Below are 20,867 nucleotides of genomic sequence, written 5' to 3'. Positions count from 1 at the left end.
CTTAAGGCACTGACCTAAATTCTGTATTTTTAAACAACGGGAGGGTTAAATAAAACATTGTGAATTGACTCCACCTACAGACAAGCAATTGGGACACCTGATGTAGATCATTGTTCACTGATCTGTTAGGGTTGATCCAGCCTAACCCCCACTTCCTTCCTCTGGGCTGGTTGATGGAGCTGAGGTCAGAGGACTTCAGGTTTCCTGAAGTCACTGTTTCCTGATGTGGCAATACAGGAGGCTCATTTCTTCCCTCGTAAGTTGGAATTTAGTCTCTAGAGAAGATTTGTAAAGGATCGTCTGACGATGATCTGTTTCTCTGACAGACAAGAAGAGATCTTGCTCATTATTATTCCAGTCTATGCACAGTTATCCATGAGGGTTACCCAGTAAATTTCCCTCCCTACCAACTCTCTCTTTATACTTATTTTCCCCAAGTGGAAACATTCCAAGTGGCCCCTCTTCCTTTTCAAGTATCCATGTGTATGTGTGTGTGTATGTATGTGTGTTAGTCTCTCAGTGTGTCCAACTCTGCAGAACCACGGACTGTGGCCTGCCAGGCTCCTCTGTCCATGGAATTCTCCAGGCAAGAATATTGGAGTGGGTGGCCATTCCCTTCTCCAGGGGTCTTCCCAACCCAGGGGATTGATCCCAGATCTCCTGCATTGCAGGCAGGTTCTTTACTATCTGAGCCACCAGGGAAGCCACACAAGTATCCATGTGTGAAAGTCGCTCAGTTGTGTCCGACTCTCTGTGACCCCATAGACTGAAGCCCACCAGGCTCCTCTGTTCATGGAATTCTCCAGGCCAGAATACTGGAGTGGGTAGCCATTTCCTCCTCCAGGGGATCTTCCCAACTCAGGAGTTGAATCCAGGTCTCCTGCATTGCAGGCGGATTCATTACCATCTGAGCCATCAGGGAAGACCAAGAATAGTGTGGGGTGGGTAGCTTATCCCTTCTCCAGGGGATTTCCCGACCCTGGGACTGAACCCAGGTCTCCTGCATTGCAAGCAGGTTCTTTACCAGCTGAGCCACCAGGGAAGCCACACAAGTATCCATAAGAATGCAAATTTATTTTTATGTAAGAGCTAGAATGAGTGGGATTACCCAGCAGGCTCTGATGACACAGTGAGAACTAGGTGCTGAGATGGGATGAATGGACTCCGTCAAACACAGAAAGCTGCACCAGCCTTTCCACCTTTGCCTCACCTGCTTCCTTACTCGTGACTGGGGGCTGGTTTTCATGTTTGTTCCTGCTGACTGGGCCATCCTGCCCTGGGACAGGGTATGTCTGCTAACTTCAAAGGTCACTGTGTTCTGGATGGGATTCTCAGAGCAGCCGGGGTATCAGTTATAAATACACACAGCGATTGCATAATATTTCACAGCTCTATAATCTTGTCAATATTTACTCTCAGAAATGGAGGTGAGTTGGCTGCTAGTCTCTGCTAGGTGAATTTGTTTCTTTTGCTTTTGCAGTAAGCTTCAAAAAAGAGAAAAGTCACTCCAAACACCTAAGAGTTATGTATCTTGGTGATTAGTAGGATTTATTAAGGAGGCATGCACTCCACACTTCACCATCTTAAAGCTTATGACCTGCTTCGGCCTGGGATTATGAAAGGTTTGGGCCGAACGTTGTGCTTGTGTTCAAAGTAGTTCACATCCTGTAAAAACAAAGCGTTAGAGAGCCCCTCAGTGGAGGATTAATAGATATATATATTTTAGATAAAATTAAATGCACAATTGTTCAGAAAGGATTATTTATCACCAGATATTGACATGAGTAAGAAGGGTGATGATGGAGCCAGAGTGATTTCTTCCTCTCAACCATCTATTCACTAAACGTTCAGGAACTGGCAGACTGGACCCTAGAACCATGTTCTAGATGCTTGTCTTTAAAAGAAAAATCTGATCCGTGCCTTCAGGAAAGTAAAAATTAAACAGCAAGAGCTGGACTTTCGAAAGGAAAAGCAGCCTTACTGTCACCATTGAGAGCATGGCAGCCAGAAACCAAGTGGAATACTTACTTTTGAGGTGAACTAGGGATGAGCCCCCGCAGCTGCCCGTGAAGTGCATCTTGTATATTGCTGGTTGAATAGAGCCCAATGGGTGAGTTATAGGAAGCGCTCACTACCTGTCTTTTGTCATCAATGTTTGCTGCTGCAACAAAAGGCTGGGCCCTTCTGTTGTGTGCGGCACCAATGGGTTTGAACTCCTGTACAATGGCAGACAAAATACACAAAAGCCACAGAATGCACAACAAAGCCGTTAGCGTGCAAACCAACAGCATCGCTCTTGTTAATCAAGGCTTCTTTATCCACTACGAGATTAATGGCAGGGTTAAAGGAGGACTACATTTGCCATGAACTTCATATGTGTTGTGAACGTCACCATATGTTAAGGTGCAAAGGAACTGATATTATTTGAAGTATAAAATAATGCAAATATTGTACCTGTCTGCTCGCTTCTGACTTCATCTAAGAAAGTCTCATAGGACTCATTTCAATCCAGAAATTTTGTGTCAAAAATAAGATTTTTGGCTTAGAAAAATGATTCTATGTAACACTGTCTTAAGTAGAACTTAGATAAAATTTCTCTTAACATTTCCCCCATTTTAGGAAATGGGAGACTAAATCAATCAGAAGGGAGTGAACATTTATGAATAACTGTCCTGCATCATTGTAACTAATCAAGTCTTTTTTTCCTGTTTTTTCTTAATTCCTACAACAAACAATATTCTTAATTTGCATTGAGATATAACCTTAAATGTTGAAAAAATAATAGAAACTAAAGGACTTCCATTATGAAAGAGGAAAAACATTTACAGAAAACCCTCCCTTTTTATTGTGCTGATTCCATGTTGTGGGTTCAAGTTTACTCTAGTTGCAGAAAGACTTCAGTCAGCAATTCAGAGACAGTGAATGTAGGTGATTTACGGAAGCATTTTCACTTTATTGCTCAGGGAAAAAGAACAAACTTCAATCCAAAACTCTGAGTTTGAAACATGCCTGAATGATCTGAAACTCTGTTATTATCTTTCAATGTAGGAATCAAATTTTCCAATTTTTATACAGATGGATAATTTTGTCAAGTCACTAAACTTTTTCTTCTTCTAAGCAACAGAAGAAAACCAAAAACCAATGCTAAAAGACACACAACTGATTCTCTTTCAAACTTTCTCATTTGGCAGAATTAGTTAAGATCCGTCTTTACATTATGGCATCCCACTCCAGTACTCTTGCCTGGAAAATCCCATGGACGGAGGAGCCTGGTGGGCTGCAGTCCATGGGGTCGCTAAGAGTCAGACACGACTAGGCGACTTCACTTTCACTTTTCACTTTCATGCATTGGAGAAGGAAATGGCAACCCACTCCAGTGTTCTTGCCTGGAGAATTCCAGGGACGGGGGAGCCTGGTGGGCTGCCATCTATGGGGTCACACAGAGTCGGACACGACTGAAGTGACTTAGCATAGCATAGCATTACATTATTTTCACTCACACATTCACATCAACCTCCTTTACTTTTGTGACGTCACCGACAGTGTTTCACAGAGATCTCAAATAGTACAAACATTTATGATTACTTGAAATGTTAATGGAGACTATTTTGATTTAAAAACTAAAAACATCGAGTAATATTCTTATTTGTGTCATTTTCCCCTTGTGATTATAGACGAGTAAGGTGTGGGAGTGTGCTTTTTAGAAAAAAGCTTGTGTTCCTTTCTTAGGGGTGGAGCCACAGTTTTGCGTGGATTTCGGGGAAGGCCGACAACTTACATCAGGGACCCAACCAGAACAATGCTTCTTCTTGGTTCTCCTGAGCAGGCAGTCATCACATACACTCCCTGTTCCCCCACTTGGGCCTGTTGGAAAAAGCCCACTTACAAAGTAGCTGCTGCTGCTGCTGCATCGCTTCAGTCGTGTCCGATCTGTGCGACCCCAGAGACGGCATCCCACCAGGCTCCGCCGTCCCTGGGATTCTCCAGGCAAGAACACTGGAGTGGGTTGCCATTTCCTTCTCCAATGCATGAAAGTGAAAAGTGAAAGTGAAGTCGTTCAGTTGTGCCCGACTCTTAGCGACCCCATGGACTGCAGCCTCCCAGGCTCCTCCATCCATGGGATTTTCCAGGCAAGAGTACTGGAGTGGGGTGCCATTGATGACAAGACAAATGGGGTGCAGCTTCAAACACTAGCCCTAACAGAGTCTTTGACTCCAACTGCCCCAAGTCTCATGATACCTGAAAATCTGTAGTGTGGTGAATAAGAGCTTTTCTCTCAACTACTTTGGACAGCATAGTTTAATAGCCTCCTGAACTTGAAAGTCTGTGATTCTATAGTATGATTGACTTGACTCATATCTTATTGATTCAATCTTTAATCTCCAGAATAATCGGTCACTGCCTAGGAGTTGGTTGAGTGACAATGTAGTTGCTGATATTAGAGAGAAGCATGATTGAAACAATCAAATATGGCTTTAGAAGAGTGCTGAATCCCAGAACATGTGAAAACGTGTGCAAAGATTGATATAGTGGTACCATCTGATTGCTTTGACTGATTTAATAATGAATTTGGATTGGCTGTGTTTTATGATTAACCATTATGATTAATCATTATTATGGCATGAAAAAAAGTAAATGGGAAAGAAATAATTGTAAATAATGACAATAGACATGATTCAAGCCTTTGTTACTTTGGATATGAAAAAAGACAGAAGGCTATTTGCCTAATTTAGTTTTGGTGTATTATAAATCTCTCAGGTTAATTAAAAGAGCATATAAAGAAGTACTGAAGGACTCAAGCTTTGTGGAATTTAGCTTTTTTTTTTTTAAGTGAGAATGATATGCCTGAGAGATCTTGGTATGTAATATTGATTTTATAAAAAATTAGGTAACATAATGTGGTGGCTTTATGAGGAAAAAAAAATCTCTGCCCTTATTTCTTAGTCTTAAAACGATAAATAAACATGGATGGCAACTGACCTATAAATGAGGCATCTTCTCTGAAAATATTTGTGCAATAATAGCCCCTAGTAGTACTTCAAAAAGCAGCACATAAGTTAATTAGCTCCAAGCTTTTCGTTGCTATTTTCGGTTTTGGTTATATATTGCAAATGTCACAAAAGTGTAATTTGTTAAAATGAAACAATAAAACCCTCTCTCTTTTTTACTCAGATCCTAAAAGGAAATGTTTCTAATACAGGCTTCAAACATTTGTATTCAGGCTTTGCAAAGCATTAGTTTATGGGCTGCTGGAGTTATTCCAAAAAAGCACAATGAAGTGTATGCACTAAAGGTAAACAAAAAATTTAAATATGGCACAGAGAGGCAACATTCTATCCAAGTCTTACATCACTATCGATGGTCAAACAGAATCAAAAGATAAGACCAATTAGAAGCTTGCTATTCTACTTTAATTCCTTTTTATATTTTCCTGGAAAATCATTAGTAATGGAAAAATACTGTAAAAATTTTATCTAGCAGTTAATATAGTCCAGCTCTTGTGTTTCTTCTACCCAGACAAAAGCATCTAAATGATTCTTATCTCTTAGGAATTCAATAAGTAATTATTGCGATTAATTAGATTCTTCAATATTTTAAATGGTAGGATATCATATTAAAGAATAATATTTTGAATTACAGCAATCTCCCCAGGCCTTGAAATTACCTCAGAGATGTTGTCATTCAAAAAGAGTTCACCTTTCAGTCTCTTACTTGAATAAATATTTGGTCTGAGAACTGAGGCAATAACCAGCTTTGACACAACATGCCTGATACATGTGTGACAGTATGCAGAGCTGCTTATAAGAAAAAACGGTGGCAAAATTAGGAAACAAACTATAGCAAGTGCTCAGATCAAGGTACACTTAGTAAATAATTGTATTTTATCATGGTTGAAATTTATCAACAATCCCTGTCCCATCCTCGTGCTCACCCTTTAAATGAAAAACAAAACCACTCATATTTTCACTTCAGTGATCCGTTTCAAGTGTTCTCCCATAAGTCAGTGGGGAGGAGTTTGGGGAAACGAGGATTTTATGAAACCTTGTTTTGGGCAGGCTGCCATCCAGTTATCAAAACACTGCAGAATAAAGTTATTTCATGAAAATATGACAACTTCAAGCCTACTTCTGTACCCTACTTGGCTGTGCAGATAGTATGTTTTTATTGTCAAGCCTTTTATGGAAAGGATGCAGATGCAGTCTTTTCTCACTTAGAAAACAGCATTTTTATTTCTGAAAAGCATCTTTCCTGTCTTGTGATAACTACATTATAATTTTGAATAGTTCAGCTAATATTAAACAAAGATGACAGTAATGCCTTATTGGAGAATGTAACCTTTGAAGAAGGACAAAGAACTCTAACACATACCTTTTATCCTTTTCTATACTTTATATAGAAAAATGCACCCATCTGCTCATAGGCATGTTCAGGATTGTCTAGAAGGAGTTTATCCAATGGCCAGGGCTTGATCTAAACAACCTCTAAAGTTTATTTTAAGCCTAAGATTGGAGTCTAAATTCATAAAATAAAAATTTAGCTAATTTAGCTATTTAATAATAGCATGGAAAAACGAAAAAAACCTAGATGTTAAAATTTAGTATCATTTATTACTATAACTGTATAAGAAAAAGTCTCCAAAGCTTAAACTTATTCCTAGGGGGAAAAGCTAAAAAAAAATAATTTAACATTTTATTATTTGTGGCTGTACTTGCATGGTAGGGTGTCATGGTTTCCACCACCACCCCACCAGTGAATATATATTGCCTTTAAAATGAAAAATAGTGTTTTAGTTCAATAGCAAAGGTCACATAACTTACAACAGAAGTTTGACTTGGGTTGAGAAACAAGAACTCAACTAGTATATCACTCAAATGCAACATTTTACCATTCATATACAATGCCATTTTAAAGACTTACTGGCATTTGTTTTTCAGACTGACACACCTTTATTGGTCAGAAGGGGTTGCTTTATTTGTAGAGTTCTCATTTGGGGAAAGAAAATATATCTGTTTGCAAGATATTTCTTTGCATAACTTTGTGTTAATTTTTTTAGAAAAAGAATACAACATAAGCACAGTTTGGCCGGTTCTTCAGTCTCAGTCTACAAGTTAATTCACTCTTTGATACTTATCCCTACATTTTGTTCCAGTTTGTGCCATGGAATTTTCAGATAGCAGAGGTTATGCTGAAATTTAGCTATATTTTGTAGGAAAGGTCTTTCCTGAAGTGCCAAGTTATGTGAGCTGGTCATGCAGAAATCTGGCTGAGGGTCATAAGGAGTAGGAATATTTTGGTCCTTTAGGGGAAGAACAGAAATGGTCCTTATCTCTGAGCTCTTCAAACAGCAGCCTCTTAGAGAGAGGGTGCAAGTAAGAAGTTAGTCATGACTCAGTCTAATGGAATGTTCAAAGGCTCCATCTGACTGACTTCTGTAGCCCTTAACTCAGTCTTCACCTCTTTTTTCTTTTTAATAAAAACTATCCCATTCTTTATCTTTTCCCCATGTGTAGTATCATAAATATTTATATTGTCTGATCCCAAAATGCAGGACACATGTGCTAACAAATGATTGACAAGAGGCCAGGGTATTTAACATTTGGATTATCTTTTAAAATTAAGTCTTGGAATAACCATAGTCATAAATTAAAACTCATGGATCTGCAATAAAGAATAAAGGTCAGATAAGCTCCAAGTCTGGTCTGGGGAGATGATAGAAAAACGCAGGCTTACATCAAGCTCTCAGCTTACCCTGTACTTAATAAAATCCATACTTGCCGAATCATCCATGTGCCTGCGTGGGTGCTCCAACACGATCAGGGATCATTAGGGATTTGGTACTTTGGTCAAACATGTGTAGTTGGTCCCTTATTTTAGTATCAATGAAATCGGGTTTAAAAAATTAGGAGAAATTTTGAATAGAAATGTGCAGAAGGGTGCCGTACAATTTTCGATGTGTCCTCTACATGGATCAAGGAAATTCAGAATTCTATCCAGTTTGCCCTAGTGATAATAGGAGATGGGGGTGTAGATATATGCATGTATGTGAACCTTAAATTTCCTTCTTTGTTTGTTTATGTTTGTTTTTTAAAGCACCACATGCTCTCTGTTTTCCTGTGTTGCCTCTAAGTGATGAGCTGATGAGGGTTGGAGGAAGCAGGTGGGTTTGGGCATTACTGCCAAGGGCTGTCCACAAGTGACCACTCTGCCTAGAGGACTTCGCTCTCACTCCTTCTTCCAACCTTTTCTTCTATCAAAGAAGATGTTGACGACAGGTGTTATTCACCCACCCACCTCTGACGCCAGGCTAAGCCGCCTTCAGCCTCTGTCACATAGGCAGCCTCCTATCTCACTGTCAGGAAAGGCCAGGAGCCCTTCTGATCGCAGCCTGGCAGGAGGGGGTGGGCCAGTAATAATGAGAGCGCCACTGAATTGAATCTCTCTAAGAGGAATTCAATATGCCAAGTTATTTTTATATCTTATTCTATTTCAATCTTTAGAAGCCCTATGAGACACATGTAATATGTACTCTCCATGTATTTCACCAAGAATGAAATGAATGGGGGCTTAGGCCCTCAAGTGGAAAATGTGAGGGACAAATTCAGGAGTTGATGATCCTGAAAATGGAAACCTTGCTGAAGCATAAATTATATTTTCAGTTCATTTTCATTAGATATAATCAGTTTAGTAGTGATACTTTTTTAAAAGGGACTATTCAAACTATGTCTGTCTGTCTCTCTAAATGTGGGGAGCATCTAACCAAGCAGAGGTTCCTTTTCTTGATTATACTGTCCACACAACACAATAGGGGGTCAGTTTAATTTCAGGTTTTTTTTTTTTTTTGGAGATTTTGAAAGTAGACAGTCAGATAAGCATCAGATTATTAGATTAATTTAGCTTGTTAGAGTTGCCTGAAGGGAAAATCCTTTATCTTTTGTAATTCAGCTGCATAAGCAGAATATTATTGTGATTACATAATGCAAAACTCTCTTCCTAGAGTAAACTTAATTATAGAATGCCTGAACTGATAATTAAAGAAGGATGTAACCTAAGAGCTGGGTGAAGACCTTGAGGAATTGAAGGTCACAACAACTAATAGATTAGAGACACCTGTTTCAAATGGTCGACCCTTTTTTTGTTTTGCTTTGTTTTAACATCTTAAATTTCTTGGGTTACCTCATGGTCATTTGGCAGACGTCCATCATGAAAAATGAAAAAATAAGCAGACTGTACATAGATAAAGCCTCTTTTCCCCTAATGAGAACATATTTGTCTTTTTACAAGATATTTACCTAAGAATACTTCTCTTCATAATGTGAACATCATTTAACTCCAAAATTCATACCTGTGGTTCTGATTCTAAGTTGATTTTGAAAGGATGAGCCTTTCCATCTTCAGTTACCTGTGGAGACCACAAGCGAGCTTCCGCCCTGTAAATAAAAATAAAATTCGTAAAGCCAAATTCTAATGGGACTTCTAGTTTTAATACACTTTAATTTCCTGCATTTGTGAATCCTGAAAACCCAACCATGCTGGCTCCCTGATGTTGAACTTTCAGCCTCCATAACTGTGAGAAATAAATGTTTGTTGCTTAAGCCAGCCAGTCTATGGTATTCGACTGTAGCAACTTGAACTAAGGCAAGGACACCATAGAGTTTCTGGAGAAAGCGGGTCTGCCGTGCATGCGGGAAGCATAAGGGAGAGGGAGATCCTGGCGACCTGCCCTGCAGATGACCACAGGGCAACCCCCCTGGATCTCCTCAACTTCCCTCCTGTCCTATGTAGGGCACCACAGGAGGCAGTGAATGATGTGCCAGGTGGATTTGCTGCTGGCATCAAGGAAATGGGCTCCGTCCAGCTCTTCTCATGTATCTACTTGGGGTCGTGTGGCCCCTACGGAACTATGTGCTTGGCAGGAACACAGGTGATGCAGATTCAGGGACAGGGTCAGTTTCACCCCATGAAATGGCAGACTGGCCGATGGATTGTGTCCTCTGGACCACAGCAGGGAAAACTGTGGATACAACAGCAGCAGGATAAACACACTTGCTAATCACGGCAACAAATCATTCTTTTCAGAATTCAGTTCCAGATCTCGGGTCTGATGGCAAAAGATCAGGTTCGATTCCTAATATTGTTTTTGATCAGAAATGTCTCTTTGTCTAAAAACCCTCGTGTGCCCATGTCCTCTCGTACCTTGTGAGATTCTTCCGGGCTGAATTTAGTACAAAACAGAAAACAGCATACAGGACATTAGCAACCAGATTTTAATAGGATCACACTTCGGCAAGCAGAAGATTCTTCTGGGATATTCCATTCCATTCTCTACCATGTTTAGAACAGCAGTGTAGCTAGACATGCTATTCAGTGTTTATGTGGCCAGTAATATTTTCTCGGTTGACCAACTGGGTTAGTGAAGGAAAAAAAATTCTTTTAGCCTTTTTCATTATTCTGACATTCCAGAGAATTCTTTTTAGAAATCCTTTGTTAACAGCCACCAGACTGACTTCAGTGAAGGACAGACCAAAGTGGCCAACATATAAAAAGCCAGTTAAAATTCTGGGTCCTGCAATATTCTTCCTCACTGGGAGGATGAAGTCATTTATCATTCTGGTTCAGGTTCTCCTGCAAAACAGATCAAATTTTACCCCCATTAATTAAAGATCACCTGTCAATTTTGAGACAGAGCTGGTGTCCTGCTGCCTTAATCCTGTCCTGTGCATCAGCATGAGTCATGGACTCTGTCCCAAAGCCATCAATAGCCAGGATGACATCCCCAGGACACAGGTTGGCAGCTGCCGCCTTGCTTCCTGGCGTGATCTGGAAGAAATCATCGCATAGCTAAAAATCAACACCCTGCGGCATCTTGAGTTTTGTGCTTGACATTTGTACTTCACCTTGGTAACATTCTAAATGCTTCATTGGGCAGGAAACGCTGTGCTCAGTCCTCTCTGACTCTTTGTGACCCCAGGGACTGCAGCCTGCCAGGCTCCTCTATCCATGGGATTTCCCAGGCAAGAATACTGGAGTAGGTTGCCATTTCCTCCTCCAGGGGATCTTCCAGACCCAAGAATCAAACCTGAGTCTCCTGCAGCTCCTGCATGGGCAGGTGGATTCTTTACCACCGAGCCACCTGGGAAGGCCCCTGCAGAAAATATCATATCTAGCTTAATTCTTAATTGGCCAATTGTATTCTATTTTCCTGCTATGTGAGATAATTCCACTTCTTACCACATTTTCCCCATCGTGACATTTCTAATTCTCTTTGAAAACATCTTCCATGACTCCCTGTTTGAATCATATTTTTGCTTTAAATAAAAATTTGCTTTCTTAGAGTCTTTGGTCACCCCAAACTCTCTATTTGGGAATATAACTTTACTATTAATATAGTGCTTTTATATTTGAATTAAAACAGCTTTAGCATCCCTATAATGCACTTGGGTGGGATATAGAAAGCTGGAAAGAGAATCACTCTTGTATTAATAAGAAGCCAGATAATATGCAAAATTATAACTTCTCACGGACTCCAGAGAATGAAGTTGCAGGGCAACCAACTAGCTTGGAATCTAAGGAAATATGGGCATCTCCAAGGAAAGACGAGATATAAGTACGGGCTCACTTGTACCAGAGCACGGAGGAAGATGGGGCCAAGTGTACAAGCTATTGAGAAGAATTTAGCTAAAATTGTGAACAAATTGCTAAAGGCCAAATATGAGTTAAACAGTGAGAGTCTAGAACCCCTGGGAACTACAGACACAAGAGAAGTTTGTGTGCACTTACAGTCTCTTCTCCATAAACGAAGAAGAGATGGAATAAGTAGAAAACAACTAATAAGACAGCAGCTTTCAATTAAACTGTGCCACTGATTACATCGTCATAGCTGTTTTTCCAAGGAGCAAGTGTAATGATGCTTTTGATTGCTATCCCCACTCCCAGCTTTTCTGGGTAAACCCAACTGACAACGAATAGTCCTCACTTGGTGTCACCCTGCCTACTTCTCTAGCGTGGTCTCACAACGTTCTGCTCCTCTTCATCCACTGCCCTACAGCCAGATTTCCTTTGAGCTCCTCAGACAGGCCAAGCTTGCATCCTCTTCTGGGCTTTCACACACTGTTCCTTCTGCCTGAAATGCTCCGCGTGCTTGTCACCCTGATGCTCCTTCTCATCCTTTTGGTTTAGGTTTAAACATCATGAAGAGATCTCCCCAGACCTCTGATATAGCGTCTCCAGCGCCTCCCCATCGTTTTCTGCTGTGACGCTCCATTCGTTCCCTCTATGAAGACAACTTGTTCTTGCATGTTTGTTTATTTACTTGTGTATTGTGTCTTCCCAACCTCAACTTCTTGAAGGACAATACTATGTATATTCCTAATGCTTCCCAGTGTACACTCAGTGTTCGAACTGATGACTAACTACTTGAAAGATGAATGAAATGGACATTTAATCAGAGCTTGTGAAACAAAAAAGAACTAGTCCTCACACACCCAAAGATGATGGCTATTAATGTCAATCTGTCACTGCTCCTTTTGAAAGTTCCCACTGGTTAGAGCAGGATAATATGTGGAAAGAAAGAAAAGAAAGAGCGCTAAGACATGTCCGACTTTTGCGGCCCTATGGACTGTCTTCTGTCCATGCCAGGTCTTCTGTCCATGGGATTCTCCAGGCAATAATACTGGAGTGGATTGCCATTTCCTTCTTCAGGGGATCTTCCCTACCCAGGAATCAAACCCAGGTCTCCAGCATTGAAGGAGGATTCTTTACCAACTGAGCTACGCAGGAAGCCTGGATAATATGTGGAACTTGACTTAAACCTCAAACTGCTCCAGGAATAAATTAGATCATTCCTAATGTTTAACTGAGGATCAGTCATTATTTCATTTTTTCTCCACTTGCTTAATCTAGTCATCGATATAACTAGTCATTGATTTAACTTCATGGCTCTAAGAGAGATCCATGATTCACATAATTGAATGAAGTGAAGTGAAAGTCATTCAGTCATGTCCGACTCTTTGCAATCCCATGGACTATACAGTCCATGGAATTCTCCAGCTCAGAATACTGGAATAGGTAGCTTTTCCCTTCTCCAGGGGATCATCCCAACCCAGAGATCGAACCCAGGTCTCCCACATTGCAGGAGGATTCTTTACCAACTGAGCTATGAGGGAAGCCCTGTATAAGTGAATAATTCATATAAATTTATATTCATAAGAAGAAAATAACAAATTCTCATGTGTCCTAGATCTTCAGTCTCATCAATAAAATGTTTACTGTACTTAGTTCATGTCTCTGATCATCTCACAGTAGCAATCATGATTATTTTCCAGTAGGGACAGATAATGGGGCCCTGGGTGAAGACAACTGGAGATTATTACATCTCAACTTTTGGGAGACATGCCATTTTTCCATTTAGAAATTCTCCCAGACTCACAACTGTTAGAAGAATAAGAGTTTCCATCCCCAGTGTGGCTTGTAGAGATAAAAATAACCTCAAACTTTTAATTTTATTTAGCTATAGTTCATCAAAATCAATACAGTCTATTTTTAAACTTCTAAGACCAGAATGCTTTTCTTTCAGTTAAAATATGAGAAAGCATGGCTCAATGTGTTTGCTTTTAAAGACTCTCCTAGCTTTTCTAATATACTTAAATTTGGTTTACATATAATACTCAATATTGGTTTAGAAAAGCCTAACATTATTTCTTCGGAGAAGGCAATGGCACCCCACTCCAGTACTCTTGCCTGGAAAACCCCATGGACGGAGGAGCCTGGTAGGCTGCAGTCCATGGGGTCGCTAGGAGTCGGACACAACTGAACGACTTCACTTTCACTTTTTACTTTCATGCACTGGAGAAGGAAATGGCAACCCACTCCAGTGTTCTTGCCTGGAGAATCCCAGGGATGGGGGACCTTGGTGGGTTGCCGTCTCTGGGGTCGCACAGAGTTGGACACGACTGAAGCGACTTAGCAGCAACTTAGCAGCAGCCGGAACCAGAGTCTGACTTTGCATTCAACCTGGACATTGATTTCCTGGGACCTCCAAGGTGAGAGTTGATAAGAAAGAAAAAAAGTGTGTCGAGAGATGGATGAGAGAGAAGGAAAAAACAGGATCGTCCCTTCTTCTTGGGTCTCAAGTTCAGCAAGGCTAGTGATCAGCAAGTGACCCCTAAATTGGCCTGGTTTTAGGAAGTTAAACGATCTGTTTAATCACAAGAATCTATAATTTCCCAGTGTTACTTTATATTATTACTTTGCATTTCATTTACATTACTGCTTATAGTTTAATATTTTCCCAAATTAGGAGAAGAGAGAGGTAAAATGAGGCAAAGAGGTTTTCAGGGGATTATTATTCAGTTTCATTAGTGTCTCAAAAGTCAAAAGCCTTCAAGAGATCATTGGAAACAGTATTTCTGCCAGTCACTGAACACATGGTTTCAAACTTGTCTGATGAGAAGAATCACTGGGTAGGGGGGAGGAGAGGGGGAGTCTTTACTCAACATAAAGATTCCAGTCCAATCCAGAAGACTAGAATGGTGAAGCAGAAGCTCTAACAGAGGAACTAGGGAATCTGTGCTTTTAACAAGTCCTTCAGATGATTCCTATTTTTCACATCAATATATTACTTGGGTCTGTTCGGGAAAAAAAAAAACTAAATCACAGGTAAACCATCTATAAGGTCCTGTTAACTGTGGGAGACATGAAAGAAGTCCTTGGCTCTGATGGGATTTTTGTGTTAAGAATAAAAATGACTGAAACGGTTATGGAGCAAGACAAGTGTATACTGAAAGGCTGTCCTGTGGGGCGTGGATCTAAATAGTGAGAAATCCCATTGTTCAGTTGTTCTCCACTGCCTACAAATAAACTCCAATGTCTGAAAGCCCTCCACAGCACCTGGCTGCAATCTACATTTCTAGTTCAATCAGAATCTCTGCAAGTAGCAACTGGTCATGGATATTTTCAAAAATTACCTGAGCGAGTTTAACGTGCAGACATGTTTGAGAACCATGTTATACTATTATATATTATATTATATATAATTATGTTATATATTATATTATATATAATTATGTTATATATTATATTATATATAATTATGTTATATATTATAACAATGTTATACTATTGGTATTTGTCTTTTTTAAGATGAGAAAATGAATACTCAGAAAGTATAAGAAATGTGCTTAGGGTCACACATCCAGTGAAAATTTGAAATTCCTCTAATTCTGTAGCTCAAGCTCCTCCACTATCCCACAATGCCACCCCTGCAGGTACTCTCTCTTCTCTCATTCCTCCTGTCTCTTTGGTCACACTTCTTTCATGGAATCCTGGACAAGTTGTATCGTGGTAGTGTGTGTACATGTCTCTTCTGATACATGAACTTCTCAGAGGGGTAGAAACTCATTAAGTTATAACTGTATCCCCCACAGCGCTTTACACAAACAATACATTCTGCACCTGGTAGATCCTTGTGGGGTGTATGAATGTCAGGAACAGAAGAACTCGTGCTTGGATGCAGACACGTCTCTGTTAGAACAAACTTAAATACAGTCACCTCGCCAAATCCGTGGGTTCTGCATCCAGGATTCAACCAAGCAAGGATTGAAAATATTTGAAAAAGAATTCCAAAAAGTTCCAAAAAGCAGAACTGGAATTTGCCACATGCTGGCAACTACTTACATAGTATTTCCATTGTGTTAGGTATTATAAGTAACCTAGAGATGATTTCAAGTATACAGGAGGATGTACCTAGGTTATGTGCAAATACTATTTTATATAAAAAACTTGTTCATCCTGGGGTTTTGGTATCCTTGAGGGGCGATGGGGATTGGGGAGAGAGAGGGGTGGAGTCCTGGAAACAATTCCTCAAGGATACCGAGGGATACGTGGGAAAAGACCACATTCAACTGTAAACATTTCTTTCTAAAAGTTCAAATTTCCAATATAGTTTATATTAAGGTACTCTTCCGTGTTAAAGCCTAACATTTTCCATGTTGGTACCCAGGTCCATATACAGCATTCTCAGTCACAGTGATCTCAATCCTGGGTGTGCTCGGTATACAAAGGAGGGAAGAGGAAGTCAGTGGGAAGAGACATACTGGCAGGAGATGTATACAGTCATTTTACATCATGTACACAAAAGAAGCCTGTGCTTTATTCCAAACTGGACCATTTGTGAAAACAAACTGTCTGTAACTTGGCTGTGATAATAGATCCACCTTCTGGGTGGTCCAAACATTTAAGACAGAGAGAGATTTCTTAGAAACTTTTGCCAGAAAAAGAAAAGCTGCTCACTTAGAGATGTGAACTTTAAACTTCTGTGAAATACCTAGGCCAGCTGTATACAATGTTTGCAGTAATGATGCCCTCCCACGCTAAACATCCGCAACTTAAATTCACATTGCACCAAGTAAAGAGCACCTTTGCCTAGAAACTACTTTCCGACAAATCGGATCACAACCAATTTGCTCAAAAATTTTTTTGAGATTGTCGGGTATTTGATTTATCATCTGAGCCATCAGGGAAGCCCCAATTTATCTTACTTCTATTTTTTTTTTACGATACAGAGTTTTACCTGGCTGATTAATTGGATGGTAAACAATTATTGGGTGGGGACCCTTTGTCCTAATTTTGTGAATTGTAATTTCAACTGATGGAAAGAGTTATTTTGTAAACCATGCTCCCCAGCAGAGGCTGGAGCAGAGGACCACTGTCTAAGTAGCATTGCTATCATCTGCTTTTGTAGAGTGTGAGGAAGGGAAGGGAGGGCATTGCTTGTAGGATAAAAATTGAATTGCCTTGAGGAGCATATCTCATTCATGGGACTTAGTCCGGTGTCCAGTACAGGCACTGGTGTTTTAATTCTTTGCGTGCTTAAGAACTTACATAAAACAAATCAATGAACAATAAAAGTTTTCCTTTTTATTTATTGTGGGATATTTCTGAGAACATAACTTGCACCTACTAGGAAAACAATTATGTCAAAAGTGAACAATTTAATAACTCATATTGGGTCTATTTTTATTCTGTAACATATATGAGGTACTAGACACTGTGCTTGGCACTGAATAGCCACCCCCCCACCCCAAATTTGCTGGTTGTTGCCAAGAGGCGGGCATGCAATCTGTGGGATACAGATATATTCAAACAACTGTGGTACAAGGAGTAATGTAAGGAGATGTAGGTCAAGAGCTACAGTAATTAAGTGGATGAAATGACGGCTACAAGAATCAGGCTGGAGGAGTGGTATTTAAATAGGTTTCCAGAGGCACAGAGGATAGTGTAATGGGTGGGGAAGAGAAGTCTGGAGAAAAATGATAGCAAGAGCAAAGCCATGTTAGAGAAATCATAAGCGGTCCCGAGTATGGGCCCCACTACGTATTTATGGAGTGAGAGGAAGATAGGAGAGAGAAGAGAGGGAGGAAATGAAGTTGGACACTTGAGAGAGAAGGTGAAAGCCGTGAATGTCATGCTAAAAACCACACATTTTATTCTATAAACTGGGGATGCCACTGAAGACTTTTAAAAAATGGGGAAGATAGGATCAACCAGCACCCATCTCAGAGATGGCTGGTGAGAATATGCATGGTGAATCGAGCAGGGAGACAACTAGGTTTCAACTTATGAACTCTTGACTGGGGACAGTGGAAGAAAAAGAGGAAAGTGGTAGAGCTGAAAGAGGTCGCCTGGTGATGAGTTGGATGGCACAAAGTACCTCTTTGGAAATATCTGTACAATAAGCAGAATCTTTCATGTGTTTGGAGGATGCAGGCTTTGGAAGCAAGTCGACCTGCATCAAAGTCCATCCCACCACTCGTGGTCATCGGCAGGTTATAAATCTCTTGAAGCCTTACTCCCTTCATCTGCAGAAAGGGATATTACTACTACTACTACTACTACTACTACTACTCTGATAGGATTATTGTGAGATTCAAGTGAGTTAGTGGGTATGAAAGGCTTAGAAGAGTGCATGGCAGGCAAAAGTATACCAATGCACACACAACCTCATCCACTACCTTTTAACACAGTATAAAAATTATGAAATTAATACAATTATTCTGCCACCTAATTGTAATACTGATAAGTATGTTCATATCTTTTAGTCTTTTTCCCCAAATGATTTTTAGTATTCTAATAATTTCAGTGGAAGTACTCTCAATTAGGTGCTCATTAAGGCAAAAAAGTTCAAGTGACTATGTTTTCATTTATTGAATAAGAATCTACCATGTGAATGGCTTTGGGTACACTTGGATAATAAAGTGTACACCTATTAGAATAATAAAAGGTACACCAATTAGGATACATTTATAAAGTTATCTCAAAAGTGAATGACTTAATCACTCATATCGTGTCTACTTTTATTCTGTAACATAAGAGGTACTAGACACTGTGCTTGGCACTGAGTAGCCCCCTAAATCTGCTGGTTGTTGTCCTAAGCGGGGGAACATGCAATCTGGGATACAGGTGTATTAAAACAATTGTGGTATAAGGTGTGATGTAAGAAGAGGTTGTAGGTAAATTAAGTGGATGAAATGAATTAAGTGGATGAAAACAAAGCAGTGTAGTGGTACCTGCTGTCCTTGAGTTAAATTAATTGAAGAGAAAATCAGTAGTCAAATGAAATAATCGTATGTGTTCATATGCACTGTTATTGAACCAAGTGTCACTGTGAGTGACACAAATTAATTATGAGTTAAAAATTCAAACAGAATTGGCTTCCCAAATAATAGTTGTCATTATATCAAATATATTTACTGATAGCTCCTGCAGTCAAGTGCAAAATGTTAAGTTCTGCTTTGAAATAAACATTGTTTATAAAGTCAACAACTCAACATTTCAAGCATAAGATTAATCATATTGATATGTTCCACAGTAATAGCAAGATACTTCTTTTATAAATCACTGAAAGGATTTTTGTGACAAAGTTGTTTCCATAAGATTTACTACAATATGATTTGTTAGGATTTATAATATAAATAGGATTTGTTAGGATTCAAAAACTATACTTCAGAAACTTTAAAAATATTTCTCTGTAGAGATAATGGAAATTGTTTCCTTTGGTAAATCCATAAAAGGCATTGCTTGGCCCAGATCATTGAACCATTTTCTGCCTAATTTACTTAGGAACATTTTGGGAGTATGTTAAGTTCTTATGTCCATATGAAAACACATGTCAGATGTGTTTATGTTTTCAAAAAATGTAAAACAAAGCTTGAAATGTTCCATGCATCCATATGTTTTGAGATATTTTTAAAAGCCATTGGTTCTTAAAACCCATAAGTAGAACAGAATTTAGAATTCTTTGTTCAAAGTCTATGTGAGTCAGATTATAAAGTATACATTTATAAAATATAGTATGAGCAGTAAGGAAGAAAATAAAGCATAGTAAAGATATAAACATGCTGAAAGTTTATGTTTTAAAATTAGGTTTAATATATATATATTTATATGTGATAATTGAAATAATAACAATTTTCTGTTAAGACGATGTTAGAAACAAATCAACTAGACCAACTAGAATTTACTGACAGGACAGATCCTGAATTTTTTCACTTCCTTTTTTCTTAATTGGACAATACTTTAGAAAATAGTAAGTTTAAGGAAAGCTTGGCTTTAATAATGAGGTATTATCTTCAGAGTTACTAGTCTGAAACATGGCTCTCCATCAGGTGAAGGAAACTATCCGACACGTTTTCTTTGTAGTTTGAGTTATAGGTGATGATTTCTAAGCCAAGTTCCAGCTTTGGAAAGTATTTACTCAAAATGCCTGGAAACCTAGTAATACAAATTAGTAACTTTTCCCCTGTCTGGGCTGATATGATAGATTCCAACTTGGCCAGCCCAGGTGGTGCCCTGCGAACAGCGCCCTGAACTTTCCATCCAGACAAGGAAAGCATTCAGACGCGCATCTCTCTCCAACAAAGCTTTTCTGATCCCCACCTCGTTTGTTACTGAAAGGAAACCTGGCGTCGAGAGAGAGAAGGCAGCCCACCTCGCAGGGAAACCACGCAGCCAGTTCACCCTCCTCGGAAAACTGCGGGAGGTCAAGAGGCTGCAGACAGAGACCACTAGGGCGGACGTGGTTAATTCTCTAAGCCGCTCCGCATCCTCCGAACTTTGTTCGCTAAGATGCTGCCGTCCCTCGACCTGTGAACCCGAAGCCAGGACCCACCCAGCACACCCCAGTGGCACACTGGCCGCTCTCCTCTCCCGAGGGGGCCCGGCACGCCAGAGTCCCCGACTTGCAGCCGAAGGATGGAAAACACCTACCCTGGTGATGACCAAAGGCTGGTTGAAGTCTATGCCCCCCGAGAGTCTGAAGCCCCAGGGCGCCGGCCCGGGCAGGACCACATTTTGGGGCATGGTGCCTCCTGGCACGGCCTTGCTCGGGCGGGGCCGCAGCGAGTGTCCCCGAGTGGCACGGCCCACTCCGCTCCCGGGGCAGTGTCCTCGCTGGACCGCGACCCGGGAGCTTTATCCCCGCTCCCGTGTGACGTCACTGGCCTCCCCTCCTCCCCGCCCCCTCCCACCAAGGAGAGCTCCAACTTTGGAAGAAAGAGACGTGCCAGACCCGCGGGAGTTTACAGACGCACCGGCCCGGGCGCAGCCTCCCAGACTTCTTGGGCTTAAGGCTGGAGGAGGCTTCGGGTTACAACTCCCATCCCTCTCTTAAAGTAACACCTGTCCTACTGTTTATCTCCTGCTTGGAGAGCCACAGGGAACCTCATTGGAAGTTAAAAGCAGTTAAACCACAGCCTCTATACTTCAAGTTAAAAGAAGACCAGCATCATCAACACAATTGGTTATTGAGCAATTTTGAGTTCTTTAATGGTGGCTTACTAGTGTGTGACCCTGGCTAAGGTACTTTAATTTCT

At 40.3% G+C, this 20,867-nt stretch overlaps 1 protein-coding gene across 3 annotated transcripts in view; it reads right to left on the bottom strand.

Annotated features, from left to right (window-relative positions):
- PDLIM3 (PDZ and LIM domain 3) overlaps positions 1 to 20,444 on the bottom strand; it is a 30,775-nt gene extending 10,331 nt beyond the window's left edge. The window contains exons 1-4 of one of the 3 annotated variants that reach the window (XM_005909304.3): positions 20,263 to 20,444; positions 10,667 to 10,818; positions 9,344 to 9,428; positions 2,029 to 2,216 (exon numbers count right to left, since the gene is read on the bottom strand). In XM_005909304.3, the coding sequence (XP_005909366.1) occupies positions 2,029 to 2,216; positions 9,344 to 9,428; positions 10,667 to 10,818; positions 20,263 to 20,355 (518 nt within the window). In that variant the 5' untranslated portion in view covers positions 20,356 to 20,444. Of the gene's footprint in view, positions 1 to 1,597; positions 1,666 to 2,028; positions 2,217 to 9,343; positions 9,429 to 10,666; positions 10,819 to 20,262 lie in introns of all 3 variants that reach the window. The other 2 variants (XM_005909305.3, XM_005909303.3) reach the window with 2 other exon arrangements.
- Positions 20,445 to 20,867: the final 423 nt, after the last annotated feature.

This window comes from Bos mutus, chromosome 27 (assembly GCF_027580195.1).
Source record: "Bos mutus isolate GX-2022 chromosome 27, NWIPB_WYAK_1.1, whole genome shotgun sequence".
Lineage (NCBI taxonomy): Eukaryota > Metazoa > Chordata > Mammalia > Artiodactyla > Bovidae > Bos > Bos mutus.
The sequence above is the reverse complement of the archived record's forward strand: the minus strand, read 5'-3'. Positions and strand labels throughout refer to the sequence as shown.